This window comes from Martes martes (genome assembly GCF_963455335.1).
Source record: "Martes martes genome assembly, chromosome: 9".
Taxonomy (NCBI): Eukaryota; Metazoa; Chordata; class Mammalia; order Carnivora; family Mustelidae; genus Martes; species Martes martes.
In genome coordinates this window covers 108315915-108341194 of record NC_137896.1, presented here as the reverse complement: position 1 = coordinate 108341194, position 25280 = coordinate 108315915, and the positions used below count along the sequence as shown (strand labels likewise).

Below are 25280 nucleotides of genomic sequence, written 5' to 3'. Positions count from 1 at the left end.
TTACCTCCTTCAGGCCATTTTCAGTAAAACCTAGGTTGGAGGAGGTATCAGTGGCTGCATTTTTCTGCATAAGGAATAATAATAACAAAACCCTCAGTTTGAAATGCTTCTGCTGAAAATGTTTATTAAATACATTATTACACCATCTTTAGCAATATTGTATTTGTAATGTCAGGGTCATCATCTCAAATACATTGTTGGTATTTATGGGAAGTTGCCTTTTTTAAAAAAGTATTTATTTACTGAGAGAGAAAGAGCCCATAAGCGGGGGCACAGGCAGAGGGAGAGAGAGGGAGAGAATCTCAAGCAGACTCTGCTGATCGCAGTGCCCAATGTGGGGCTCGATATCACCACACTGAGATCGTGACCAGAGCCAAAATCAAGAATGAGACATGAGCCCCCAGCTGTCCCTGGGAAGCTGCTTTTCCAAACCAATCCCTCATAGTCTTTTGTTGCAATTTGTTTCTTTCCTAAAAAGTTGAAATACAGATGGAGAAATCCAGTAAATGGATTCTAAGCCATCCTCCTCCTAGCTCTCTCCTGGCTTGTTTACTCAATTCACTGGGTTTGAACTGACTCAGGAGTAAATGCGGGGATGGCCCCTGTTGGGCAAAGATGGGGCAGAGGCTGAACTGTCTGTGGGAACAAGTTCATGTTTGGGCTGCTGTCCAGTATCTTTATGAAATATCGATGTCCCTCACTCCTGGTGGCTCATATCAGGCGAGTGATTTCCAGCACAACTCTTTCTCTGCTCTTTGACAAAGCAAATCATTAAGACATCTAAGATTTGAAAGCACCTTAAGGATTAGTGATTGGCTATAAATCTAACTGAAGACCAATCTCTTTGATATATGGTTTTGAGGGTATTAACTTTGAAGTGGCAAGAAAAAAGTCTCTCCTTTCTCTCACAATGCCTCATTGTGATTAATGGTTGTAATTAATGTGTAATGGTTTACACAGTCATTATATAGCTTTACATGTGTGAGACTTAAAAAGAATGGAAGAAGCCTGCCACTCTGGAACAGTCTGAAACGACTGCTGGGACAATACACTGTGTTAGCTGTTTCTACATTGTTTCCGCCCGAGGCACTGTACTGTGGGTACTCAAGTATTGACGAACAGAGTTTCATGATCAAGATCTAACTTCTGAAAACAAGAAATCACCCTGTATTTATTAACTGGCTAAAAATTTCAAGCAAACTTTCCCCCTGCATTTGGGAGAAAATAAGCCCTAGGAATTCTGCTTAATTCTAGCATGACTTAGGAGGAAAGAGCCAACATCTGACTAGGCTTAAGCATAATGGCAGCGTGAGCATAATTCTTATGCCCCAGGGATCCTCATTTACGTGGCAACTAGGTGATACCCACAAGACACCCTCCAAGTGTGATGCCTGAACACCCCAGCTCAGCCCAGCAATTGAGAAACACAAGAGAGCGCAGTTCTCAAAAAGCCAGCCTGGGCCACATCTGAAAACCACACCCTCGGTCCCAATTTGCTTACATTTGCTACATTTTAATTTTACAAAGTACTTTCACAAGGTCTTATTTTATGATAACCTCTTAAGGACATATTCCAACCACTGCCTAGAAAGGAAAAAGAACATTTACCATACGCATACAGATCCACAGGCTGTGCGCTTTGGTGTATTAGTTAACCTGCCCGAATAACAGAGGGGGAGGATAAAGACCAAAGTTCATTACTTGTCAGGGAGTCTGAATTGTAATATTCAGATACGGAACTCAAGGAGGAAGAAGACAAAACTAGTGCTTTACCAACCTATGACCACCTCTGCAAGAATGTTTACCTATTCTCATTTCCTGAGAACTCCCCATAGACACAGATTACAAAACCCAACACAGACTAATTTTGTTGCAAGTACTTTACCAATATTGTTCCCTAGCTAGATTCCAGTAAAACAAATACTGCAGAAACAATTACAGAATTCTCCATAAAATGAACATTAAGTGCTGACCATCTTGCTGGGGTTTAGAAATCCGATTTTACCTTGAAATGCCATACTGCATTCTGACCTTCAACTGTGAAGAAGTCATCCTGTTTGATTTACTTCATAATTTTACTGCTGGGGCTTAAGAAGTTTGGTTTTGGCAGGGAGGATTTTCTTACTCAGTGTCTTCAGTCAAGGCTTCCCGATCTCTTCCACATTTTGGCACATCTGTGGAATGAGTTGTGCATTTGTGTGTGGCTACAAGTAACCAGCCCAAGGATAACTTCCCCGAGGGGAGTGATTTCTCAGCGCTTAGGATGGAAAGTTGTGCAGTTTCCTCCCCACTGTGTGCTCTGCTGCAAACCCGCGTGGAAAGCTGCAGGTCTGCTTGGGCAGATGGCTCCGGGGGCGGGGGGCAGCCAGCATCAGCTCCACTGTAGCACCGAGAGTCAGAACTGGTTCCAAAAGATGTTTTAGAGGGTTAGCCTGGTCTTCTCCTTCATTTCTCCTAAGCAGTTCTGTAATGTGAGCCTGGTTTCCGTGGCGAGTCAGAATTTGAATACTGTAGGTGCTATGCATATGTGTGTTTTTAAATTTAAAGTGATGACGTGAATTAATGCCTTTTAAAAAATACTACTTAGAGTCTAAGCTCTTCGAGTGCGCCAAGGCTTAAACACACTGGGCAATGACCGTTTTGGACAGCCTAGGAAGTTTCCTGAAAATTTAACTGAAATAATACTGTGAAAAGTGAACTCCCTTCACTGTGGTGGTTCTGCTGATTAGTCTGGATTCCATCTATAGTATGAAACCTGCAGTGACTACCCGAGCGCCACACAAACATAAGAATATTTTTTCTACTCAGCTCTCTGGGATGCTTCCTGGCCACATGGATAAATGTCTAGAGAAAATGTCAATGTACGGATAGTTTTTCAAAATGCTAGCTCCCCATTCACCTAAGTGGTGGTTGAAAATAAGCAGCCTCCTGCAAGATATTTTTATGGCTGTAAATCTGACACTAGCATGGCAACCTTTTCTACCTCGACTGTGCCAAGTCTGCTCTGAGAAGACGGTCAAAATTCCTTGCTGGGTAATGTGCAATGTGGCCATTAGATCTGGGTGTTCCTAAGAGAGAGCAGAGATTCCTAAATGGAAATCCGAAAGCAGAACAAAGACACCTAGACTCTCTTGCTTTTAAGAAGAATGGTAAGGATAAAACCAGCTTGCATTTTAACAACAAATAAGAGCTCTTCAGGTTTTTTAGGCTGACCTTTAATGAGTAAAATAAAAATCGCTCACAGATCAAGTTTATTTCATAGCTAATAGCCTAAAATGAAATTTTAATTTTTCTTGCTTACATGATTTTTGTCCTTCTCTATTCTTCTTTCAGATGAGCTTTTACGATAGAAAAAAAATTCAGTATTTCTCCTCATGCTCCTATCTCACCTCAGTAAAAAAGGAGACAAAAAATACATAGATTAAAACTGAATCATATTAAACATTCACTTTTGTTGATGAGGTGAATTTCATTCATTTTGAGATAGTCACAGAGAAAGACAGGCAAGCCAGTTTTTTAGACTGCCTCACAGGGACACTCCAAATTGTGCCGGGAGTGTCCTTGTTCTGTCAGAAATACTCAGTCTGGGAACCTTCCCTAAAGGTGTGCGGTGCCTCAGGGCCTGCACGGTGCCCGCCCTGGGCTCCTTCACTGGGGCAGCCCTGAGAGCGGAGCCTGCCTGGAGGGAGAGGTGCTGCTGTTATTTCCCAGGTGAGCAAGAAGCGGGGGAATAGCAAGCACTCTCCTGAGACTGGTCTTTATTGTGTGGTGACAAGTTTCACAATCATGCTGATGATCCGGGATCCTCGAGGACACGTACACAGATCTATGCTTGGGTTTTTTATCTTATCCTGGAGGAGCTGGTCAAGTTCACAACGGAGTTCCTTTACTAATTCAGCCACCTAAAATGAAAGTTGCAGTGTGAGCAGTGATTGGGGCAACAGGGAGGGAAGGTTAGTAAAGGTAGTGTCCCACTGATGATTATCATTATCTAATTTCTGGTAGTAATTTTAACTCCATGCCGGGGTGGGGAGGAGAAACTGAACACATTTTTATTCTAAAGGGCTTCTAAAATTTCTTGATGCAACTATAAGAACATTCACTCAATGTCAGCTCTGCAATATAATAAATGGAATCTCTTATAAAAAGGCTCCTCTAGCACATCTCATTTAAAGAAAAGATTAAATCTGGAAGAATGGCTTCTATGTAGTGTTCTGCGTATTAAAGCCTGGTCAACTTTTACAATTTGCTCCAAGAGGAGAAGCAGGAAAATGGAGAATTAAAAATGCTAGATATTAAACCAAAAAATCTGTAGCTTTGGGATACATTTGATGCTTTTATGGTAAGAAATAGCTCCACATTTTTTATGGTGTTTTCTTATGCTTCTGTGTAGTGGGCACGGAGAGGTCTTCCCGACATGGTTTGCTGCTCCCCGATCATTTGGCAACCGTGCAGTTTGCACTCCAACCTAATTCAAACAGGCTCATGCCATGAGCTTTGCCAGAGTGAATGACTCAGATCATCTGGGCCTTAGAGTTTATGACAATTCCTTTGGCCAGAGAAATTGATTTAGGAGAGGAAGTTTCTTGTCTCCACTCCTGCACAGTTGGCTGCTGCACAGATGTGAGGCCTGGAGCTATGGCAGTCATACTGCTACCATGAGGTCAGCCAGGCTTTTGTTGTACTTGAGTTGCTGAATTAAACCAACCATGCCTGGCCTTCTAGACCTTTTCCATGCAAGATGTCAGACACCTGTCACATGTGGCTAATCTAATGGCAAGTTTGAACAGATGTGCTGTGAGTATAAAGTACATCCCAGATTTTAAAGATTTAGTATAAAAACCCAGTATAAAATACCTCAATAAATTCCTATACTGATTACATGTTGAAATTAAAACTTTTTAGCTGTATTACATTAAATAAAATTAAGATTAGTTTCACCTATTTTTTACATGTGGCTACTTGAAAAACAAATTACATATATGGCTCACATATTTTTATTGGACTATGCTGCTTTAGACTTTACAGTTAAATGTGCCAATAAATTCTCATTAATGTTTGAGTTGGTGTTTCTGCTTCTTGCTACCTTTCTACCAGATGCAAATGTTAAAATGAATTTTTATTCCCTAAACATATATTCCTCCTTAAATGTTTCTGCAGAGATTCCAACAGTGAATATGGGAGATCTGAGAATAAAAGAATTCAGACCCGTTACCTTTATTTTTTCCTTAATGGTAGTGGTAGAATCAGGGTGATTTTTGTTTATTTTCGCTCATCTACATTTCCTGGTTTTTCTTTGGTGAACATGTGTTATTTGTACAACAATTAGGAAGGTCCAACAACTCACTCACGGCTTCTGTCCCAAACCCTTCACACCAGCCCATCCCGGGCTCCCCTCCCCATGCACTTCCCAGTCTCTCACAGAGCCTCTAGCTCTGGCCTCTGTCTAGCCTCGGTCGCTCTCCGTGTCCCACCACCCCTCTCGTCGTTCATTCCTCCTCAGCTCTGTCCTCCTCGGCCCCTGAAGGAATGCCCTCTACTTCACAGCACCAAAGCCACTCAGGGCCCACGCCTCACAGACAGGCCCGCTAGCCCTTACCTGATGCGAAGCAGCCGCAAAACGGATCCAACCGTCATCCAAGGACACAATAAACTCCCCTCTCTGAAGCTGCACGCTCACTTGGCCTCCCCCGAACAGGACCAGTGGGTACACGGACACCACACTGCAGTCTCGAATGAACACCCGACTAGTTTTGATCTTTTCGTGGTACACCAGGTAGGGGCTGTCAAAGTGTCTGACCTGCAACAGAAAACCTCAGATGATGACACTGTCAGCCGGAGGGGAACTCCCCCCTTCCACAGACTGAAGCACCACCTGTCCATGAATGACTCCCCCAGTTCTCTCCAGCCGGTACCTGTCCCCTGAGGCCAGGCTTCCACGTGTGACTGCCTTCCTGGCGTCTCACCCTGGATACCTAATAAGCACCTCGGACTTACGTCCAAAAGGAATTCTTGATGTTCCCCTCCTTACGGTATTTTCCTCCTGCTCAGGACATGATGGTCCCATTCACCTTGCAGCTCACGTCCCAAATTAGAAGCCATCCTCGACTGTTCTTTCCCCTCACTCCATTGAAATTATCACGAGGTCCTGTTGGTTCTATTTTCTAAAAACATAAGGAACTGACATATTCTCCCCACTGTGACAGCGACCACCTCAGCTTGCAGCATTACCGATTCCCTAGGCCACCGCCACGGCTTCCTTCGTGCTCGCCTGCCTTCTGCTTTCCCTCTTCAGTCTCTTTCCCACCCAGCAGCCACCATGATCTTTTAAAAAGATATGCTCAGGGGCGCCTGGGTGGCTCAGTGGGTTAAAGCCTCTGCCTTCAGCTCAGGTCATGATCCCAGGGTCCTGGGATCGAGCCCCGCATCGGGCTCTCTGCTCAGTGGGGAGCCTGCTTCCCCTCTCTCTCTCTCTGCCTGCCTCTCTGCCTACTTGTGATCTCTGTCAAATAAATAAATAAAAAATAAAAAAAAAATAATAAAAAAAAAGATACGCTCAAAACCCTCCGGGGACTAAGAATAAAACCTCAGATCCTTACCATGGCCTGTACCATGGCCCACACGACCTGGCCCTGCCTGCTTGTCCCAGCACAGCTGCTCTTCTGGCTCCTCACGTCCCACTCTGCCTGTCCTGGCCGTTGGCCTGCATCCCTTCCACCCCACCTCCCCCCCAGCACACCAGTGTGCTCCCGCTTCATTTCCTCTGCTGGAATGTTCTCTCCTTAGATTATCTCCATGGTTCGGCCTTCACTGCATTTAGGATCTGCTCAGTTGTTTTATCCTCAGAGAGCTCTTCCCTGACCACTCAGCAAAATGGCCCCTCTCCTGTCACTCTCAACCTCTTATTCTGTTGATAGCATTTCTTGGTAGCATTTGTCACTGACTTGAGACTATCTGTCTACTTGTTTCTTGCCTGTCTTCCTCAGCAGAACAGAAGCTCTCTGAGGATAGAGCCCTTGTCTGTCTAGTTCATCCACTGTCTTCCACAGCCCGCCACAGTGCCTGGCACAGAGGAGTCGCTAGTAGACACTGAACGGATGCATGAATAATTTGGATTCATCGCATGAATGCCATGGTAACCTTGGAAGAGGAGTGGAGCTAACTTAGACCTCTAGCTCCTAAGTACATGTGCGGCTGAGAGACCAGATGACCTCCAGGACCTCAAATTCTTCTAGGCTTTAAGGAGACCCTTTTCATGCTTTGCAGACATGTTACTCAGTAGTTGCAGGGGGCTGACCAGTCCTAACACTTCAAATTCTCTTCCTCTGTCCTCCTGTCCTCTTCTGTTCCATCTCCCCTCGAAGTTTTATTGAGCATCTGCTTTCAGTTAGGCACCACGCTAAACATCGAGAATATAAAAATGCAGACATACAATTCCTGTCTTTAGGAATTTCACAATTCCACGAAGGAAATGTACCATAAACCATAAAATAATGCGATAAACACAACAGTGGATAAAATGCACGATGGCAGAACCGGAAGTAAAAAGCAACTTTGAGGGAGAGCTTCTTCATGGAAGCTCAAAGGCTAGGAGCCTGCTGAGAATGAGAGGAAGTGTGTCCAAAGTCATGGCACACAGAAGGACCTAGGGAGGAGCAGTGGGGGACATGGTACAGGAGGGGCCAGGCATGCAGGGTCCCAGAAGCATCTGCAGGAGATTCCACACAGGAAGAGTTCTAAGTCAGGGAATGACATGACCGAATGTGTGTTTTGCAAAGTTAATTTTGGCAGCAGGACCCAGAGAAAGGACCAGAAGTCAGATCGTGATAGCACTTTAGGCAGGAGACAGATGTTGGGGTTTGAACTGAGGAAGGGACGGTGGGGAGAAAAGGAGTAGGCCCATTCAAGAGTGTTGGAAGGTGCAACTGCTGGGACCTGTGGTCCAAATGGACTAGAGTTAAGAAGAGTGGCAGGGTCCCTGTGAGCGCAGGGTTCTGACTGGGATGGTGCCGTTCACCGAAACAGGGAAGAAAGGAAGAGAAGAGGGAAGTGGAAGATAATGAGTCTGAGGTGACTGGCAGGCATCCGGCCGATGAGCTCCAGCAGGAGAGCTCAGAAGCAGCCCAGGCCCTGAGACAGGGATCTGGGGCTCTGTGACAGCATGAAGGTAGCAGACAGAATCACAGTGCCCTGATGGTTCAGGAAGAGTAAACTGGAATGTATGGAGAAAAGGAGGCCTACGGACAGAACCACAATTTTGGAGCGAAGGACAAGGAACTAGTCAAAGAGGTGTTGGGGATGATCAGAGAGAGAGAGAGAGCGAGAGAGAGAGAGAAATAAGAAAGTGGCATTTCTGGAGCAAAACCACATCAAAGATAGTTTCATGGGCGCCTGGGTGGCTCAGTTGTTAAGCGTCTGCCTTCAGCTCGGGTCACGATCCCAGGGTCCTGGGATGGAGCCCCACATTGGGCTCCCTGCTCAGCGGGGAGTCTGCTTCTCCCTCTCCCACTCTCCCTGCTTGTGTTCCCTCTCTCGCTGTGTTTCTCTCTGTCAAATAAATAAATTAAAAAATCTTAAAAAAAAAAAAGGTGGTTTCAGGAGGACAGGAGGTTAGTGCTGTCTGATAATACACAAGAGTCAAGTTTGATGAGGACCGAGGGGAGGGGGTGTGTTCTCTGGGTTTGACAACTAGGAGGCCATGTGCAACTTGTGGTGAGTTGAGCGGAGCAGTGGGAGTGCAGCCAGCCCGGCAGTGGCAGGAGGAAGAAGCCCCCAGGAGGCGCCATTGGCAAGTACAGGCAGTTCCCTTTTAAGACACACATTTAGTGATGCAGTTACAGCCTGACTTCTTAAGAAATGACCGCTGCAGAGAAACAATTTTATATCTGAAAGCAGGTTTGAGCATTTTTTCAGTATCCAGTAGAATTTTCTTAAAATGGAAATAGTCTTTCCCCAAACAGTCCAATTTCTAGTCTGTTCATGCTTATTCAACCTTCCCCAAGTCAGTGGTGCTGCTGGGGACAGAGAATGATAGAAGGAGGTTGGGCTGACTTGAAGGGACTGTGCTGCTCTCTGTAAGGCCTGCCATATGTAAATATAGGTGTACCCCACCATTCCGACCTGATAGTTCACTGACGAAGGGTGGATGTGCACGTAGCCATCATTCTTGGTGACAAACTTCAACTCATCTGATTTGGGTTGCATTCTGACAGCTCCGGTACTGGTCTTCTGAAATTTCCCTTCTGGGCTTTTCACCTAAACAACAGGTATTTTTGGCGGGGGCCGGGTGGGGGGGATAATTATACACAAACACACATGCGTGCGTGCGCATGCATACACACACACACACACACACACACACACACACACACACACACACACACATATATATTTTTTTCCATGCAAGTATTAGGAAAGAAGAAGAAAATAATGATATCCTATAATCACACAATTAAGAGATAATTAGCACTATATTTGATAAATATTTTAGTCTTCGATCCTAGATTTGTTTATATACAGAAACAAAGAAACTATAAATGTATGACATAAATAAAAATATACATGCATTGAAACTAATGTAGGATCATTTTCTCCAATCTACTTTTTAAACTTAATACATTGAGAACATCTTTCATGTTGTTAAATATTTTCTTAAAACACAATTCTAAATGGCTAACCTAGTTAAAAGATCTAAAATAATTTAACTAATAAATCCCCTCTTATTGGTACTTCAGACTACAATTATAAACAGAGCTAGAATGAACATTTGCTTTGCTGTACCTTTATGCATATCTGTAATTATTTCCTAACAAATAAGTCCTCAGAAATGAAATCTAGAATGGGTGTATCAATTTATACTCCCACTAAGAGTGACAGGGTTCATTGTGGAGGGCTTCTGACAGCACCAGTATTATAATTTTTAAAAACTTGTGTCACATCATAATCACCCAAAGCCCATAGTTTACCTTAGGGTTCACTCTTGGTTGTGTATATTCTATGAGTTTGTGTAAATGTAAATGATGTGCACCTATTACAATGGTATCATACAGAGTCTTTTCATTGCCCTAAAAGTTTATGCTCTGCCTGCTTTATTCTTCCCAGTCCTTGGTTTTGCTTTTTTCCCCTCCATCTCCATACTTTTGTTTCAAATGGTTTTTTTAAATAAATTTCAAATGGTTTGAAAAGCATGCAAGTACTGAATTTCTGTGCCAGAAATTCATAAGCAGATATCAACCGAGCACTTAACAAAATGTTAAATGAGAAACAATTTAGCACTCTGACAAACTCTTAGCCTTTCTCAGTTTGGCAAGGATTGGATAATTAAAACTTAGGTAAAAGTCCAATAGCACATAGAGGAGGGTATTCCAGAAGGCTGGCCATAGGTGGTCCCATGGCAAAGCCCTGGCTTGTTTGATTTTGTTCTCATCTAACTGTAGTCCTGAGCAGAGGCCAGAGGAGAAAGTGTAGTAGAACCAAACTTCTGTCTAATATAGAAGGCTAGTTATGCACAGGTTACCCGGCTAGGTGACATTTATGTCCATTTAAATTTTTAGAACATCATAATATGTCAGAAGTATTAAAAAGGCACCTCATTTTATAAAATAAATGTGTTCTTGAACAATGTATCTGAACAGATTTGGGGAACTGAAGGATTGGAAATGTATACAAAGTTTAAAAGGCGCTGTGTGCCTTTGTAGGTATCTCTTTAACACGGTCAATGTGTATGTCTTAGCTTATGTCCCTTGGCTACAGATCAAACAAGAAGTGAGAGAACCTAGGAAAAATGTTTTGTTACCTGCACTACATTTGGATAAAGAGCAGCACACAGCATTGCTGATATCAGCTTGGGGTTCTCCGCATTTGAGTTTGCCTATGAGAGAAAGACAGCATTGATCTTATAAGTAATGTGGCTACTTTTGTTTGTCCCTGGAATTTACCATTATATTTCATTTGATTTCGGTCTTAAAACAAAACAAAATTAAAATACCTAATTTCTATATTTTTGCTAGAAAAATTCCTTCTAAGTGAAAAGTAAGACTACTGGACCATATTCACATAGGACGCACTCCAAGAAGGCCACAGTAACTCTGGGTCTCTGCAAAGCAGTTACAAAGCCGGTGTGCCCAAGGCTCAGTGGACAGAGACTCTGGCTCATGAGACGCTCATGATCTGCAGAAAGTACTAACTGCACTGGGAACAGAGCGGCATTAGGTTCATCTTGAAGAGGCGTTCTTCCTGTGGTCATATAAAAAAACTATCCTTGGTTGGAAAAAGGCTGGTGTGATTTAAGAAGACATTATTGAAACATCTATTTCACCTCTTACAGGCGTATCAAGAACTGGTGTGGGGACACCTGGTGGTGCAGTCGGTTAAGCATCCGACTCTTGGTTTCAGCTCAGGTGGTGGTCTCAAGCCCTGCATCAGGCTCTGTGCTCAGCTTGACGTCTTCTTGAGTTTCTCTATCCCTCTCCCTCTACCCCTCCCGCTTCCTCGCTCCCGCTCTTTCTTTCTATCAAATAAATAAATAAACCTTAAAAAAAAAAAAAAAGAACAGGTGTGAAATAAAAAAAAAAAAAGTAGCAAAAATTAACAGAAAAACTCTCCTGTTTTTAGGAGTGTTACCTGAGACTTACTTGTGGAAAGAAAATCAAGAATGGCATCAAGCCCACTGCTCAGAGGGCTTAAATGAAAAATTAAGTGAGTTAATATACTATCCATGTACTAATTAAAGAGAAATAAAAGAACTAACTACACATTCGTTACCTCTTCTCCGGTGGCGTCCAGGATACCATCTCCTCCTTGGGCTCTCTTCTCAATTTCCCTTGCTCTGAGTCCCTCCTTTACAAAGCCTATATCTGACAACAGTTCAGTGAATTGTCGTTTGAGGCTGGCCATTTCCTGAAAGAAGTGGGGAAAAAAAAATCTTTTTTTTTTTTTCCTTAAAAACTCATTCATTGGATTTGGGGTAGGTCTGACTTTTCTGGCAATTCTTAGGACAGTAAAAAATATAGTTTACTTTGGACCCCCAACTTAAGGTGCTGTGACATTGTCTAGTTTTTCCTACTTACATTTCTGCTCTGGTCCCCTTAGCTTTTCCCTGGAGCCTAGAGTGGTTAGTGTTCTCTCTCAATGGATGCAGAACACCCAGTTCAGAACTTACTTTCTATAACCTTGTGATGTCTCTGGCTCACATCTTTTCCTAGAAATAAGGACATTATTATGTGGTTTGGATTTGGACACTCCTTTGTGTAGCTGAGCACAAGTGTGAAAAAGAAAAGAATAGAACTCTTTCTCTTCTGGCCACACTTCAAATAGAGTATCAGAAGATAGGAAAGGAGGTGAGGACAGTCAAAGGAACTGCGAGCCATGCAATACCTTCCTGTCTCTTGATGACAGCTTAAGTATTTTCTTGAAATGCCTCATGTACACATGGATAACACGGCCAAATATAGCTAGGACTTCTCTATCATGACAAGGTTTTCGTTGATAAATCTTACTATCTCTAGTGAGAAGAGGGAACTCTGATGGACCTTCCAGATCACAGCAAAATGAAATACATGAATACATTTCACAGGAAATGTAATTTGAAGGGAATATCATTTTATACTTAAATATTAATAACTTGAGGGCATATCTGTGACTGCACCTTCCACATAACATACCCTCCAGACCAGGGGTTCTCAACCCTGGCTGCATACTAGAATCCCTTGGTGCACCCAACGACGACAATACACAGATGTTCAGGCCCCATTCACAGAGATCCAGATGTAATGCCTGGAGGGGAACCTGGGCATTTTTATTCATTTACTTTGTTAAGCCTCCTCAGGTAAATCTAATGTGCAGCCAAGACTGAAAGTTATGGCTTTTGGTGTCTTTAGGACAAAGCTAGAGCCTGTGTCCTCTTGCAATGCCTCAGTGTAGAATACCTCAAGGCAGACGAGAATGAAGGCCAAGAGCGGGATTTGAAGTCTTACTTCATTTTAATAACCAAATTCATTCACTTCTGCACTTCTTCAATCAATCTTGACTGAGTAACAACTGTGTGCTAAACACTGTTTCGGGCACTGGGGCTACACTGTCAAACAAAATGGCAAGATCTCGGCTCTGAGGGAGCTTCTGGGATAGATAGGTTAGATAGATAGATAAATAAATGTCAGGTAGTGGTAAGCACTAAGGACATTAATTTTGTGTTCTACTCCAGGACATCTTTTAATACAAAATCAAAGTCCTTCCCCTTACCCAGGGGAAAATCTCTGAAAATCTGAAAATCTCTGAGAAAAACAGATGCTTTGTAAAGATGGGTACCACCAGTATTCTGGCTTCTTCTACCACCGTGGAAGGCACCTACAACACTGTCACAACAGAGGACAGAGCCCTCTCCACTATGGCCCAGAAGATAAGAAACCTGCTTTTTCTGTGCACTCATTATTGACATCTCAGCCTCTGATGGACATAAGGAAAATGAATAAAACCTGGTTCAGTACTCATTCTCTGGTTCTGTGGAGAAGGTAACAAGTTTGGTGATGGTCACAGACCGCACTGAGAATATGATGAAAGCTATGGTTTCTCTCTCCTGATTAAAGCACATATGTATAAGCATATGATTTTGCATATAATTTCAGGGGTTTATGGATCCAGGTTAAGAATGCCTGGTAGAATTCCTAAAAATACTGACTTCTGGTGAGCAGTAATCGTCACCGTGTCTGTATTCTTCTATCCTCCACATAAGTAAACACAGATTCACTGAAAAGAGGAAAAGTGGGTCAGTTGAAAGGTTCAGTGCAGAAGGCCTCATGTCAGAGGATGTAAAACAGGAGTGTGTTTTATACAACAGCTGGGAAAGCCAAGCATATTCCAGAAATGACATTTTCAATGTTGAAGCAGGACAAGGGAGACAAAGTTGCAACACCCTCTGGTGTGTGGCTATAACAAAAAATGAACAAAAACAAACCCGCACAGAAACAACTCACCTGAAGAACTCTTCCAGACAAGAAGTTCTGTCTGCAGTAATTGTAACTTGCACGCATTCCTTCTTTCGTACTTAGCTGCCATCCCTAAATTTGGAAGAAAATAAAAGTGAACTGACTCTTTAGTGCCAATTCTGGTCATATACCTCAGGTATTAAGTTGTGTGTGTGTGTGTACACACACATAAATATACAATTATATGTATATATATCTATATATAACTTAATAGCTGAGATGTATGACCAGAATATATATTATATATAATTATATTATATATTTTATTTAGATATTATACATAAATATATAATTCCTTTATGTAATAAAATATTATATATTTTATTATAATATGCAATATATAATTATATATATAATAGCTGAGGTGTATGACCAGAATATATATATATTATATATATTTTTTATATATATATACTTACCTTATACGCTCGTAGAAGAGCCAGATAGTCGCTGTTTGCATATGCAAATTCTAGCTTTTTCTGGTTAGCTTCCTCTTTTTTATCCCAGGGAGACACCTAAATGAGGAAAACCAGGTTTGAAGAGCACATTTTACTGAGGACTTTCTTTCTTTCTTTCATTCTTTCTTTCTTTTTTTTCTTGAAGATTTTATTTTTAAATAATCTCTACACCCAAAGTGGGGTTCAAACTTACAACCCCAAGATCAAGAGTTGCATGCTATACGGACTGAGCCAGCCAGGCGCCTCATGATTTTTGACAAGAATGCCAAGACTATTCAATCGCGAAAGAATAGTCTTTTCAACAAATGGTATTGGGATGCTTGAATAGTCATATGCAAAAGAATGAAGCTGGATTCTTATCTCATGCCATTTATAAAAATTAACTCAAAATAGACCAAAGACCATAATGTAAGAGCAAAAACTATAAGACTCCTATGGGGCACCCAGGTGGCTCAGTTGGTTAAGCATCCTATTCTTGATTTCAGCTCAGGTCACAATCTCAGGGTTGTGAGATCGAGCTCCACGTCGGGCTCCGCGCTGAGCGTGGAGTCTGCTTAAGAGTCTCCCTCTCCCTCTGCTGCTACCCCCTGCTAAAAAATAAGTAAAAATGAAACTATAAGCCTTAGGAAAAAAATATAGGAGTAAATGGGATAAATCTTCAACACTTTGGATCTGGCAATGGATTTTTTTTTTTAGTGTAGTTGACACACAGTGTTATATTAGTTTTAGGTATACAACATAGCGATTTGGCAAGTCAATAATTGATACATTATGCTATGCTCACCGCAAATGTAGCTACCACCTGTCATCATACAACACTGTTACAATATTGTTGACTATAGTCTTTGTGCTGTGCCTTTTATTCCCATGACTTATTCTATAACTGGAAGCCTATATCTTCCACTCCCCTTCAGCTATTTTGGCAATGGAGTCTTTTTTGGTATTTTGTATTTTTTTTTTTTAGGATTCTTAACTATGACAATGGAAGCTCAAGGAACAAAAAACTGGATAAACTGGACTTCATCAAAATTAAAAACTTTTGTGTTTCAAAGGACATATTAAGAAAGTGAAAAAGGTAACCCACAGAATGGGAGAAAATACATGCAAATCATATTTCTCTCTGACCTGTATCCAGAATAAATAAACAACCCTTACAAATCAATAATAAAAACATGAATAACCCAATTAAAAAATGGGCAAAGGATCTGAATAGACATTCCTTGCAAGGAGATATACAAACGGCAATCAGGCAAATGAAAAGATGTTTACTATCACTAGCCATTAGAGAAACACAAGTCGAAACTACAAATTCACACCCCCTGGGATGATTATAGTTAAAAAAGTCAGATAATCACAAGTGTTGGTGAAGATGGGAAGAAACTGCAACCCTGGCTGGTGGATGTAATGTGCAGCTACTCTGGGAAAAGACCGGAAGTTCTTCAGAAAGTTCAACATAGAGTTACCATTTGATCTAGTAATTTTACTCCTAGGTATGTACCTAAGACCAATAAAAACATATGTCTACATTAAAAACTTGTACCTGAGCGTTTACCAGCAAATGTCCATCCAGTGCGGACAGATAAACAATACAGGGCACATCCATACGAAGGAATATTATTTGGCAAAGAACGAAGTACTGGTTATGCTACAACACAGATGCACCTTAGAAGCATTATGCTAAGTGAAGAATCCAGTCACAAAAGACCATGTATTATTTCGTTAATATGAAACGTCTGGAAGAGGTAAATCTATAAAGACAGAAAGCCAACGGGTGGTCGCCCAGGGCTACAGAGGATGAGGGATTAGAGGGGGAAAGGGGAGTGACTGCTAAGGGGTTTCTTTATGAGGTAATAAAAATGTTCTAAAACTGACCATGATGGGGACCACATAAACTAAAAACTACTGGAGGTATAACTTAAATGGGCAAATTGTATTTTAAGAAAGCTGTTTAAAAAAAAGCAGTCCAATGTATTTATTGCCTTTTAAAGTCATGCTGGGGCACTTCTGCTTGCTTGCATTTTCCATTTTTCTTTAATGAGCGAGGCTGGAGCAGATACAATAAAACGCCCATTTAGATTCTTTCAGTAAATTGGATCTTCAGTTCTTAATCTTTATTTGAGGCATGGATTTCTTTAAGGATCAGACAAAAGTTATAGACATTGTGACCTAAGACTTCCCATCTATCGTCCTCACAAGAAAATGTGTGGGGAGGCTCACATAACCCTAAAGCCCCTGTGGTCCCCTTAGAGACCTGTGGACTCCAGTTTAGATGAATGGTGTTTACTTACAAAAGGAGACTTAAAAGCCAAACTGGCAGCAATGGTGAGGGCAGGATCCAGACAGCGGAAGATAGACCCAAACAGCATCAGTTTGCCGATTCTCACATCCACGGGCAGAGAGGCCAAGTGATACCCTAGGGGGGTCAGCTTTTCATCTGGAGTTAATGCTCCTAAGTCTCGTAATCGTATTTTTGAGGCGCGGAGAGAGTCAGTGTGTGGCGGCTCAATGAGCCGAGAGAACACAGACTGGAGATTGTGAGTGCTAAACATCTCTAAAATTTTAATTCTACAAAAAGAAAACAAAATAGTAATTTGTCCATTTTATTTCTGGAGAGATGACACAGAGGAGTAAGCTTCTTTCTTGAACAAAAATAGTTGATAATTTCCCAGACATATGCTTTCATAAGCTGACAATGCTAGTTTAAATACATTTTCTTTGTCTTTTTTGGGGGGGGGAGGGCCAAGGGGGAGGGAGAGAGAGAATCTTAAGCAGACTCTGAGCTGAATATAGAGCCCGAAGTGGGGCTTGATCTTCCCAACCTGAGATCATGACTTAAGCCAAAATAAAGAGTTGGGACACCCAACCGACTGAGCCACCCAGGTGCCCCTGAGCTGTTTTTAAATCATATGTACTATGTGATTATATTTTCCCCTTTTTCATCCTCCCTCATGAGTCATTCAACTTTCAAAGATTTCTCAAATCCCTTCGCTCCTCTTCATTTGCACCGTTACTACCTTAGTTCAAGACAACTGCTTGCCCAACTTCTTAAGACCTGACTGTGGACACTTCAAAGTGGGGCCTGGGTCTTGTATCCTAGCTCTAGTGCTTAGCTCAACCCCTGCAAATGGAAGGCTTTCAAAATATACCTGCTGGATAAAAGGAGAGCTATAACATCTTTGTATAAGTAACTCTTTTTTGCTTTGGGTTATTATTTTATGGGCATACTCCCTCAAAGCAGTGCCTGGGTCAGAGGGCATAGATAGTGTGAGTTCTTACATAATGCCAACCACATTTCAACCACCAAATGTTGCCCAGCTTTAGTAACACTGAGTTCGATCATTCATTTATTAAATCCCATTTTATGGTATTTGTTCTTCTTTGTTCATTGGGTAAAGGAGGGTGTTTTTCAAGTTGTTTTTGTTCACTTCGCCCTGATAATGAGGCTGTAGATTTTTTTTTTTTTTTTTTTTTTACCTTTGATGATTTAATATTGGTGTTGCCCCTAGCAGAAATTTCTTGATCAGTTAGATTACTTTCCCGAGTTAACAAATGTATTCCCAAGCTCTACTTTAGGGCCATTCTTTGCAATGTAAGAGATCTTCGTGTGCAGAAAGTTACAGTGAATGGTACAGACAACACTGAAGAGCTCTTCCTTTGCAAGTGAGTGAGTTCACCCATGTCCACTCTCAGCAAAATATTCTAAGAAGAACACACAGGACTTAGGGTGAGAAGCATGTGGACCTTCCGGAAGCCAGAACACAAAGATCAAGGTGTACCTCAGACACAGTTGCTCCAACGGCACTCTTTGAATCTCTGGAAGTTGCTGCTTTAACAGCTGGTGACTGAAGTGATGGCTGGTGAATAAGTGGAAGCAGACCCCAGAGGCAACACGGCCTGCTCGACCTTTCCTCTGCAGAGCATTGGCTTGAGAGACGAAAGTATCTTCTAGGCTCTCCATCCCTTTGCTGGCATCATATCTACAGAGGAAAAGAAAATGGAAAAAGGAACTATTTTATAAAAACATCCTACTGAGCATGGACAGAACAGATGCACCACCTTACTTCCACCGGAAGACACGGGTCCTGCGTGTTCTTGGGTATTTCAGTCCGTGGCGGGAGCACACAGTGCAGATTTCAGCAGCATTAGATGGTGGTGAATTACATCCAGTTCCTTTCCACAACCTTTTCTTTTTTTCTTTTTCTTTTTTATATTTATTTGACAAATAAAAACTGTATATACTTAAGGTGTACAATACGATGTTTGGACACATACGGGTACACTGTGAAATGGTTATGACAATCAAACTAATGAACACAGCCCATCACCACCTAGATCACCTCTTTTTCATTCAAGCACATGGAAAGCATATGAAAAAAAGTGAGGGGAAAAAGAACTACTTCCATGGTAAAACCTGAAAATTTCCACCACATGTGACTCTGAGACTACAGTTCTGGTACAGATCACTCAGATATACCCACAGTTTTCATAAAACATTTTTTCAAATGGCAATCTGTGTAGCTCAAGAGCATCAGTCATTGCCACATCAGCCTCACTGAGCCATCTTTAGCCCTCCTCTTACAGTGCCAAAGGAAAATACCTCTTCTCTTTCATTTTCCCGGAATCGATGACATAGACAACATCGTCGATGGTTATGGATGTCTCGGCAATGTTGGTGGAAATGATGATCTTGGTTACACCCGCAGGGGGTTTTACAAACACTGCCTGCTGCTCTTCACTGGATAAGGATGAATGAAGTGGGTGCACCACACAGCTGTAAGAAAACAGAAGCACATTCAGTGTTCCAGCACACAAGGCTGAAACTGGATTAATGGTGGGTGAATTTCTATTAAAATTAACAAATGGCCTCCGAGTGTCAGCAGCTTCTCTACAACCTGCCCTCAGGGCCCAGCTCCTCTAAATGGGAAGGTTCCTTATGAGCCTTACAAAACGTGTACGCAGGTCTATGAACTAGAAACCCTGCACCACCTTGGTAAAAACTGGAGTATGATTCAGTAGTATAGTCAAGAGGACTATATAGCTGATATTGTACAAGTAACAAGCCTAGAGCACACTAACAGTAGAGAATTATTTTTCCTCTGTCTTGAAATCCAGAGAATGAGAGGCAGAGACAGTGACTTATGCTAAGAGACTTCCTCCTTGTGCTTCTAGGGAGCGTTCATCTCTTCAGTGCTTGTCCCCTTAGATATGAAAATGCACATCTGGCTACTGGAAGAGAAGCTGTTACAAATTACTTTTTTCTCAACTGGCAGCATTTCTTTGTTGTTACTTATACTGGCTTCTCCCATCCCCTGTATGTGGCAACTGAAATTACATGCAATTTTGCTGAGTCACTACGCTAAGTGAAGAGAAATACTTTTATTTAATGGAATGGGAATGATTGATTCCCCGGAACAAATTGGTTTGCCTCCTTCCAGCTGGCATACACAAACATACACTTGAGGAGTGACACCAGGGTCTAAAGAGCGTGATGGCTATCAGAGACCGTTCTGGTTATTTGTCTTCGCATGTAACTGCAACAGATGCTTAAGGATCTGGAAAGCAATGAACTTACTTACCGATGACTGCGTCTGTTGTTGAAGAGAGAATTAGACTGTAGCTGTTCATACAGCATTTTGATTTCTGCTAGTCCCGGTAAAAATACAAGTATAGCACCTGGGTACATAAAAACAATCAATGTGATAGATGCAGAAAAGGGAAAACAAGCATGGACTATAGTGCTATTTTAAATTAAAAAATATATATATAATAATCTGAGATTTTTCCACTGTCAATTTTCTTTGTAAAGTCCCCAGGGATTTAAATGGATAGCAGTGTTTTTCATACATTTTCTGACTTAATTCCAAAATGAATGGAGTATTACTATCTTTCTACAAGAGGAAAAACTGAAGTGCGGAAAAATGTAGTACCTTAAGTTATACAAGAATCATGAGCAAAGCTCTTTAAACATACTTCTTCAGTGCTCTGGCTACTGACATTGTTTCTACAGGAAGAGTTATCCTTCTAATCTTGTAAGACAGGAAGACTCTTCTATTAGTAAATAAAATCCATAAGCATTTTACTGGAAATGAGAAAAAGAAAATATAATTGGCTGGCTACCCTGAAAACCTAAATTCAGATATATGTTGGAGAGGCAGCACAGTAACTAACCGTTAACATTTATGGGCTTTTAAATTTTACATTAAAGAAAATAAGCAGTGATAACTAATTATAGGATATTTCTGTGCCAAGAGTGGACACTCAGCAAGTCACCTTCTTTTGTGCTTTATCCCGAGAGGAAATCTTCACTAGCCCCTCCCTTAATCCCACAAATATTTATTGGGTGCCTGTGTCAGCTCTGTGCTAGGTTCAATGAAATATAAACCAAAGATCTGCCCACAAGGAACATAGACCTATTATTTATCATAGTTATTTTCCCCACTAAGTAAATAAGGAAACTAAATTATTTAAAAAATGGAACCCTGAAGGAGGCAAAAGATACGTTTGAGGGTTAGTTTCAACACTTCCTAGTATATAAAGCATGTTTACATACACTTTCTCATTTGATTCTCACAACTACCATTAAGATTATTAGTACCTTCAAAGTGACTCAGTACCTTGGCCAAGCGACAGAGTTAAGAGTGGGGCCTGGACACAAATCTAAGGTTTCGGGCAACAGACCCATGTTCTTTCCATTACACATTCCATGTTCTTCTCTATTAAAATACCACAAAATTTAAGAGTGGTAAAATTGGCTCAGGTCACCAGCCCCGCGATAGGCTCTGTGCTCCGTGGCAGTCTGCTTAAGTTTTTCTCTCCCTCTCCCTCTGTCCAACCCCCACCCTCTCCATGCTCTCTCTTTAAAATAAATATTTCTCTTTTTTTAGATTTTATTTATTTATTTGAGATGCTCCATGTCACAACCCTGACATCATGATCTGAGCCAAAACTAAGAGTCAGTCGCTTAACTGATGGTGCCACCCAGGCACCCCATAAATAAATTAAACACTGAAAAAAAGAAAAGGGTGGTAAAATAATCTATATGGATGGGAAAAATTTTTTTGTCATGTTTTTATGTGCCTCCTGATCTGCTCTGCCCTTACAGCTTGGCCACCTGTATTGGGGAAACTTTTTTTTTTTTTTTTTTTTTTAAATAAAGTAAGCTCTACACCCAGCCTGGGGCTCGAACTCACAACCCCAAGATCAAGAGTCATATGCTCTACGGATTGAGCCAGTCAGGGGCCCCGATATCAGGGATATCTTTAATATTCACAAATCTATCAGAGTCCCTACTCACTACATTTACTCTGCTTTGAATTCAGGTAATCTTTCTTCCTTCCTTCCTTTTTTCTTTCTTTCTTTTTTTTTTTTTTTTTTAATTAGTAAAGCAATAGAAGTTTATTAAGTGAAGATACAGAAAAAGTTCTCAAGAGTGAGAGGGGTCCTGACAGGGTTACTACAGGGTTGCCAATGAAGGCCTTTAGGGTTGGTCTCTTACAGAAAGCTAACCAGGGAACTTAAATGGTTTTAACATCTCTATTGATCACACCTTCAATGGCTTACTTCCTTTTTAGGGGCTGGTTATTCTTTTGTTGGTCACAGATAATTATCATAAAGACACCCACCCACACAACCCACCCCGTATGTCTAGGCCAGGGTGGTCCCCCAATGAATTCGTGTAAATTTCTAACAGTTCTTTTTGTCTGCTCTGCCTGATGTTTCTCAACAATCACCTTTTCCTTTGGGATGAAACAAGACATCCAGCCCAGTGACAATGCATTAGCCAACACTGACTACTTGCCAAGAGGTAACAAACAGGGCACTTCAATCCCTTCATGTGGCTCCTATGTGTCTACAGAAAATATCATGCAATGACTACGGTCTAAGCAGAGGAGGGCGGCCATTCCCACCTCCTCAAAGCACTGCGTAGTGAGCGCATGAAGGACTGTTTGATCAACTTACGATCCCCCAACAATGGCTTCAGCTATTCACGCAAAGAATATTTACTCTGTACCTAAATATTCCAGGTGCCGTCCTGGGCTCTGAGGAACACAGTGGTGCACGATAAATCCTTATTCTTAAGGAGTCTGCATTCTACTGAAGGAAACTGTCAGTAAGTAGAGCTATAATTCTGGGTACTGTGAAGTGCTATAATGAAAATGAAAATCACTTTTGGGTATCATGACGGTGTAAGGGGTGGGAGTGAGAAAACAGGGTGGTCGGAGAAGACTTCCCTGAAGAGAAGATATTTGACAGAAACCTGAGTGATGGGAAGGATTCAGTTATGAGAAGATTTGAGGGATAAAGGACTACAAGTGAGGTTAAGAAGGCCACTGGGATGGGAAGACAGTGAGTAAGGGGAAAGTAGTGATTGCTCTGGGTCACGCAGCAGCAGCAGTAACAGTAAGCCTAGCAATAATAATGACGATGCATGTTATAATTATAGTGTTACCATTATTAGGGGAGAATCTACTGGGCATTAACTATATGCCAGGCACTTTACTAAGTGCTTTACATATGGTTTCTTTCTTACTTTTTAAAAAAGAGTTTTTTTTTTAAAGATTTTATTTCTAAGTAATCTCTAAACCCAACATGTGGCTCAAACTCACAGTCCTGAGATCAAGAGTCACATGCTCCACTGACTGAGACAGCCAGGCGCCCCCTATATATGGTTTCTTTTAATCCTAAAAACAGCTATACGTCAGAGGAATTATGATTCTCTTCATTCCACAGGCCAGAAAACTGAGGCAGAGCAAGGATAAGGACTTATATCTAAGACTAAACACTTCTGAGTAGCAGAGCTGTAAGTTTATCAGACTCCAAACCCAGTTCTGCTAACCCCCCTGCCCTGTGACCTCCATGTACAGTCCTTCATGGACTTCAAACACTCATCACTGGACTCCCATTTAGCCAGGGGCTCAGGGTTTACCATATGGATCACCCAGGCCTTCTTTTCAGCTTTCTTCCTTTTGGACTTTGTATTATTAACATCTTTTTGTTCAGCGGGAACCAAAAGAGTGCTAAACAAAAAGGAGTGGGTGGAGACACCTGGGTGGCTCAGTCAGTTTCGGCTCAGGTCATGATCCCAGGGTCCTGGGATCGAGTCCCACATCGGGCTCCTTGCTCAGCGGGGAGCCTGCTTCTCTCTCTGCCTCTTCCTGCCACTCTGCCTGCTTGTGCACTCTCTCTCTCTCTCTCTCTGACAAATAAGTAAATAAAATCTTTAAAAAAAAAAAAGGAGTGGGTGAACCTCAAAAAGTAAAAGGTAAAATTCCCCCCTGAAAAGCCTAATAACCAACGTTACATGCAATTGGGGGTGGAAAAGTGAGGGTGAGGGTTGAGGGCTCCAGGCAGGGAGGATGGCCCCACAGCACCCACTATATCTCAGTGAGAGAGCTGCTTTCCCTTTCGGCCGTCTACACACAAACGAAGACAAGACGTGGTTACCTGGAGGGTAGGAGTGCTTTCCATCTACAATCCACTCTAACAAGGCCTCTATTAATTCAAGATTAACCTTTTCGAAATCCATGATGGACATTGTTTTGATGACTGATTTGCTAACCCCTGAAAGAAAGGTAAAAATCAGAAGGATAATTATACCTTATTAAGGACAATGTTGCCTGTGAACTCGGTGAGTCTCTTGATTTAATGACACAGATGTTGTTCACATTTATGCACTGAAATGAATTGTTTTCTTCCAGTCTCTCAAAAAAATACATGCTGGCTAGGAGCACTTTTTGCTTGAACAGTGACTCAAAGAACAGGCACCTGACCCTGCTGGAAAGGCCCAGATCCGCCACGTTTTCCTTTCTTCCTTCCCCTCTTTAATCTGTCACACATTTATTGACAATTTAAATCCTACAAACAAAATTCAAAATCAAGTACACTTTGGAAAGCCCTTCCAGATTCAACCAAGTCATGAGTCAGATCAGACGGAAGTCCAGGTAGCCATGATTCAGGGAAATCGACGGACAAAGACCATAAACACCCTCACCACAGTGACTCTTAACCTTTAGGTTCCTTTGAAAAAAGAACAGAAGTGCTGGATCTTCCTGAAAAATGCATGTGATTTTAATGGCTTCACCAACAACCCCAGAAGTCTAGTCATACACTTTCAGGTTAGGGTCTCCAGTCTCCTCCTAATGTATCTGAGGCCCTAGTGAAAGATGTAGTTCTTTGGGCTGTACTGTGCGCCTAAGCTCTCTTGAAAACAAATAGCATAGTCCTGGGAAGACTAACTCCTCAAAGACTGCTGGCCTTTCTTCTCAGGGCCTATTAATAGCCCATCGCCCTGAATATAGTCTAACTGGGACAAAACAGCTGCAGATGATATGAAGGAAAGGAAGCTTCCTATCTTATGCTGAAAAGTTTGAAGAGGGGCAGAAGCAGTTTTAAACAACATTGTTCTGGCAGTGTGAACCCTACATTGGTCAAACACGAAAAGAGGTGGGACGCCTGGGTGGTTCAGTCGGTTAAGGGGCTGCCTTCAGCCCACATCATGATCCCGAGGTAATGGGATCTAGTCCCACGTCAGGCCTCTTGCTCAGCGGGGAGCCTGCTTCTTCCTCTACCTGTTCTGCCTGTTCTGCCTGCCGCTCCCCCTGCTTGTGTTCTCTCCCTCTCTGATAAATAAAATCTTAAAAACAACAACAACAAAAACCAGAAAAAAAGAAAAAAACACCCCAAAAATACGAAAAGAAAGGATGTGGTGGGTGTGGAGGGCAGAGAAAGAATCATTTTTATATGTTAAGATTCCAAAAAGCAGATTTTTCAAAAAGGAGAAAGGATTAGCTACCAGAAAAAAAGAGAAGTGAAAATCATTTTTTAAAAACTTTTTAGTAGT

At 41.8% G+C, this 25280-nt stretch overlaps 1 protein-coding gene across 1 annotated transcript in view; it reads right to left on the bottom strand.

Moving 5' to 3' along the window:
- Positions 1 to 111: 111 nt before the first annotated feature.
- DHX57 (DExH-box helicase 57) overlaps positions 112 to 25280 on the bottom strand; it is a 57054-nt gene continuing 31885 nt past the window's right edge. The window contains exons 13-24 of the mRNA XM_080813045.1: positions 23885 to 24001; positions 20017 to 20113; positions 19038 to 19211; positions 18217 to 18417; positions 16729 to 17005; positions 14402 to 14497; positions 13971 to 14054; positions 11764 to 11898; positions 10796 to 10870; positions 9121 to 9255; positions 5600 to 5800; positions 112 to 3902 (exon numbers count right to left, since the gene is read on the bottom strand). Of these exons, the coding sequence (XP_080669171.1) occupies positions 3759 to 3902; positions 5600 to 5800; positions 9121 to 9255; positions 10796 to 10870; positions 11764 to 11898; positions 13971 to 14054; positions 14402 to 14497; positions 16729 to 17005; positions 18217 to 18417; positions 19038 to 19211; positions 20017 to 20113; positions 23885 to 24001 (1736 nt within the window). The 3' untranslated portion in view covers positions 112 to 3758. The remainder of the gene's footprint in view (positions 3903 to 5599; positions 5801 to 9120; positions 9256 to 10795; positions 10871 to 11763; positions 11899 to 13970; positions 14055 to 14401; positions 14498 to 16728; positions 17006 to 18216; positions 18418 to 19037; positions 19212 to 20016; positions 20114 to 23884; positions 24002 to 25280) is intronic.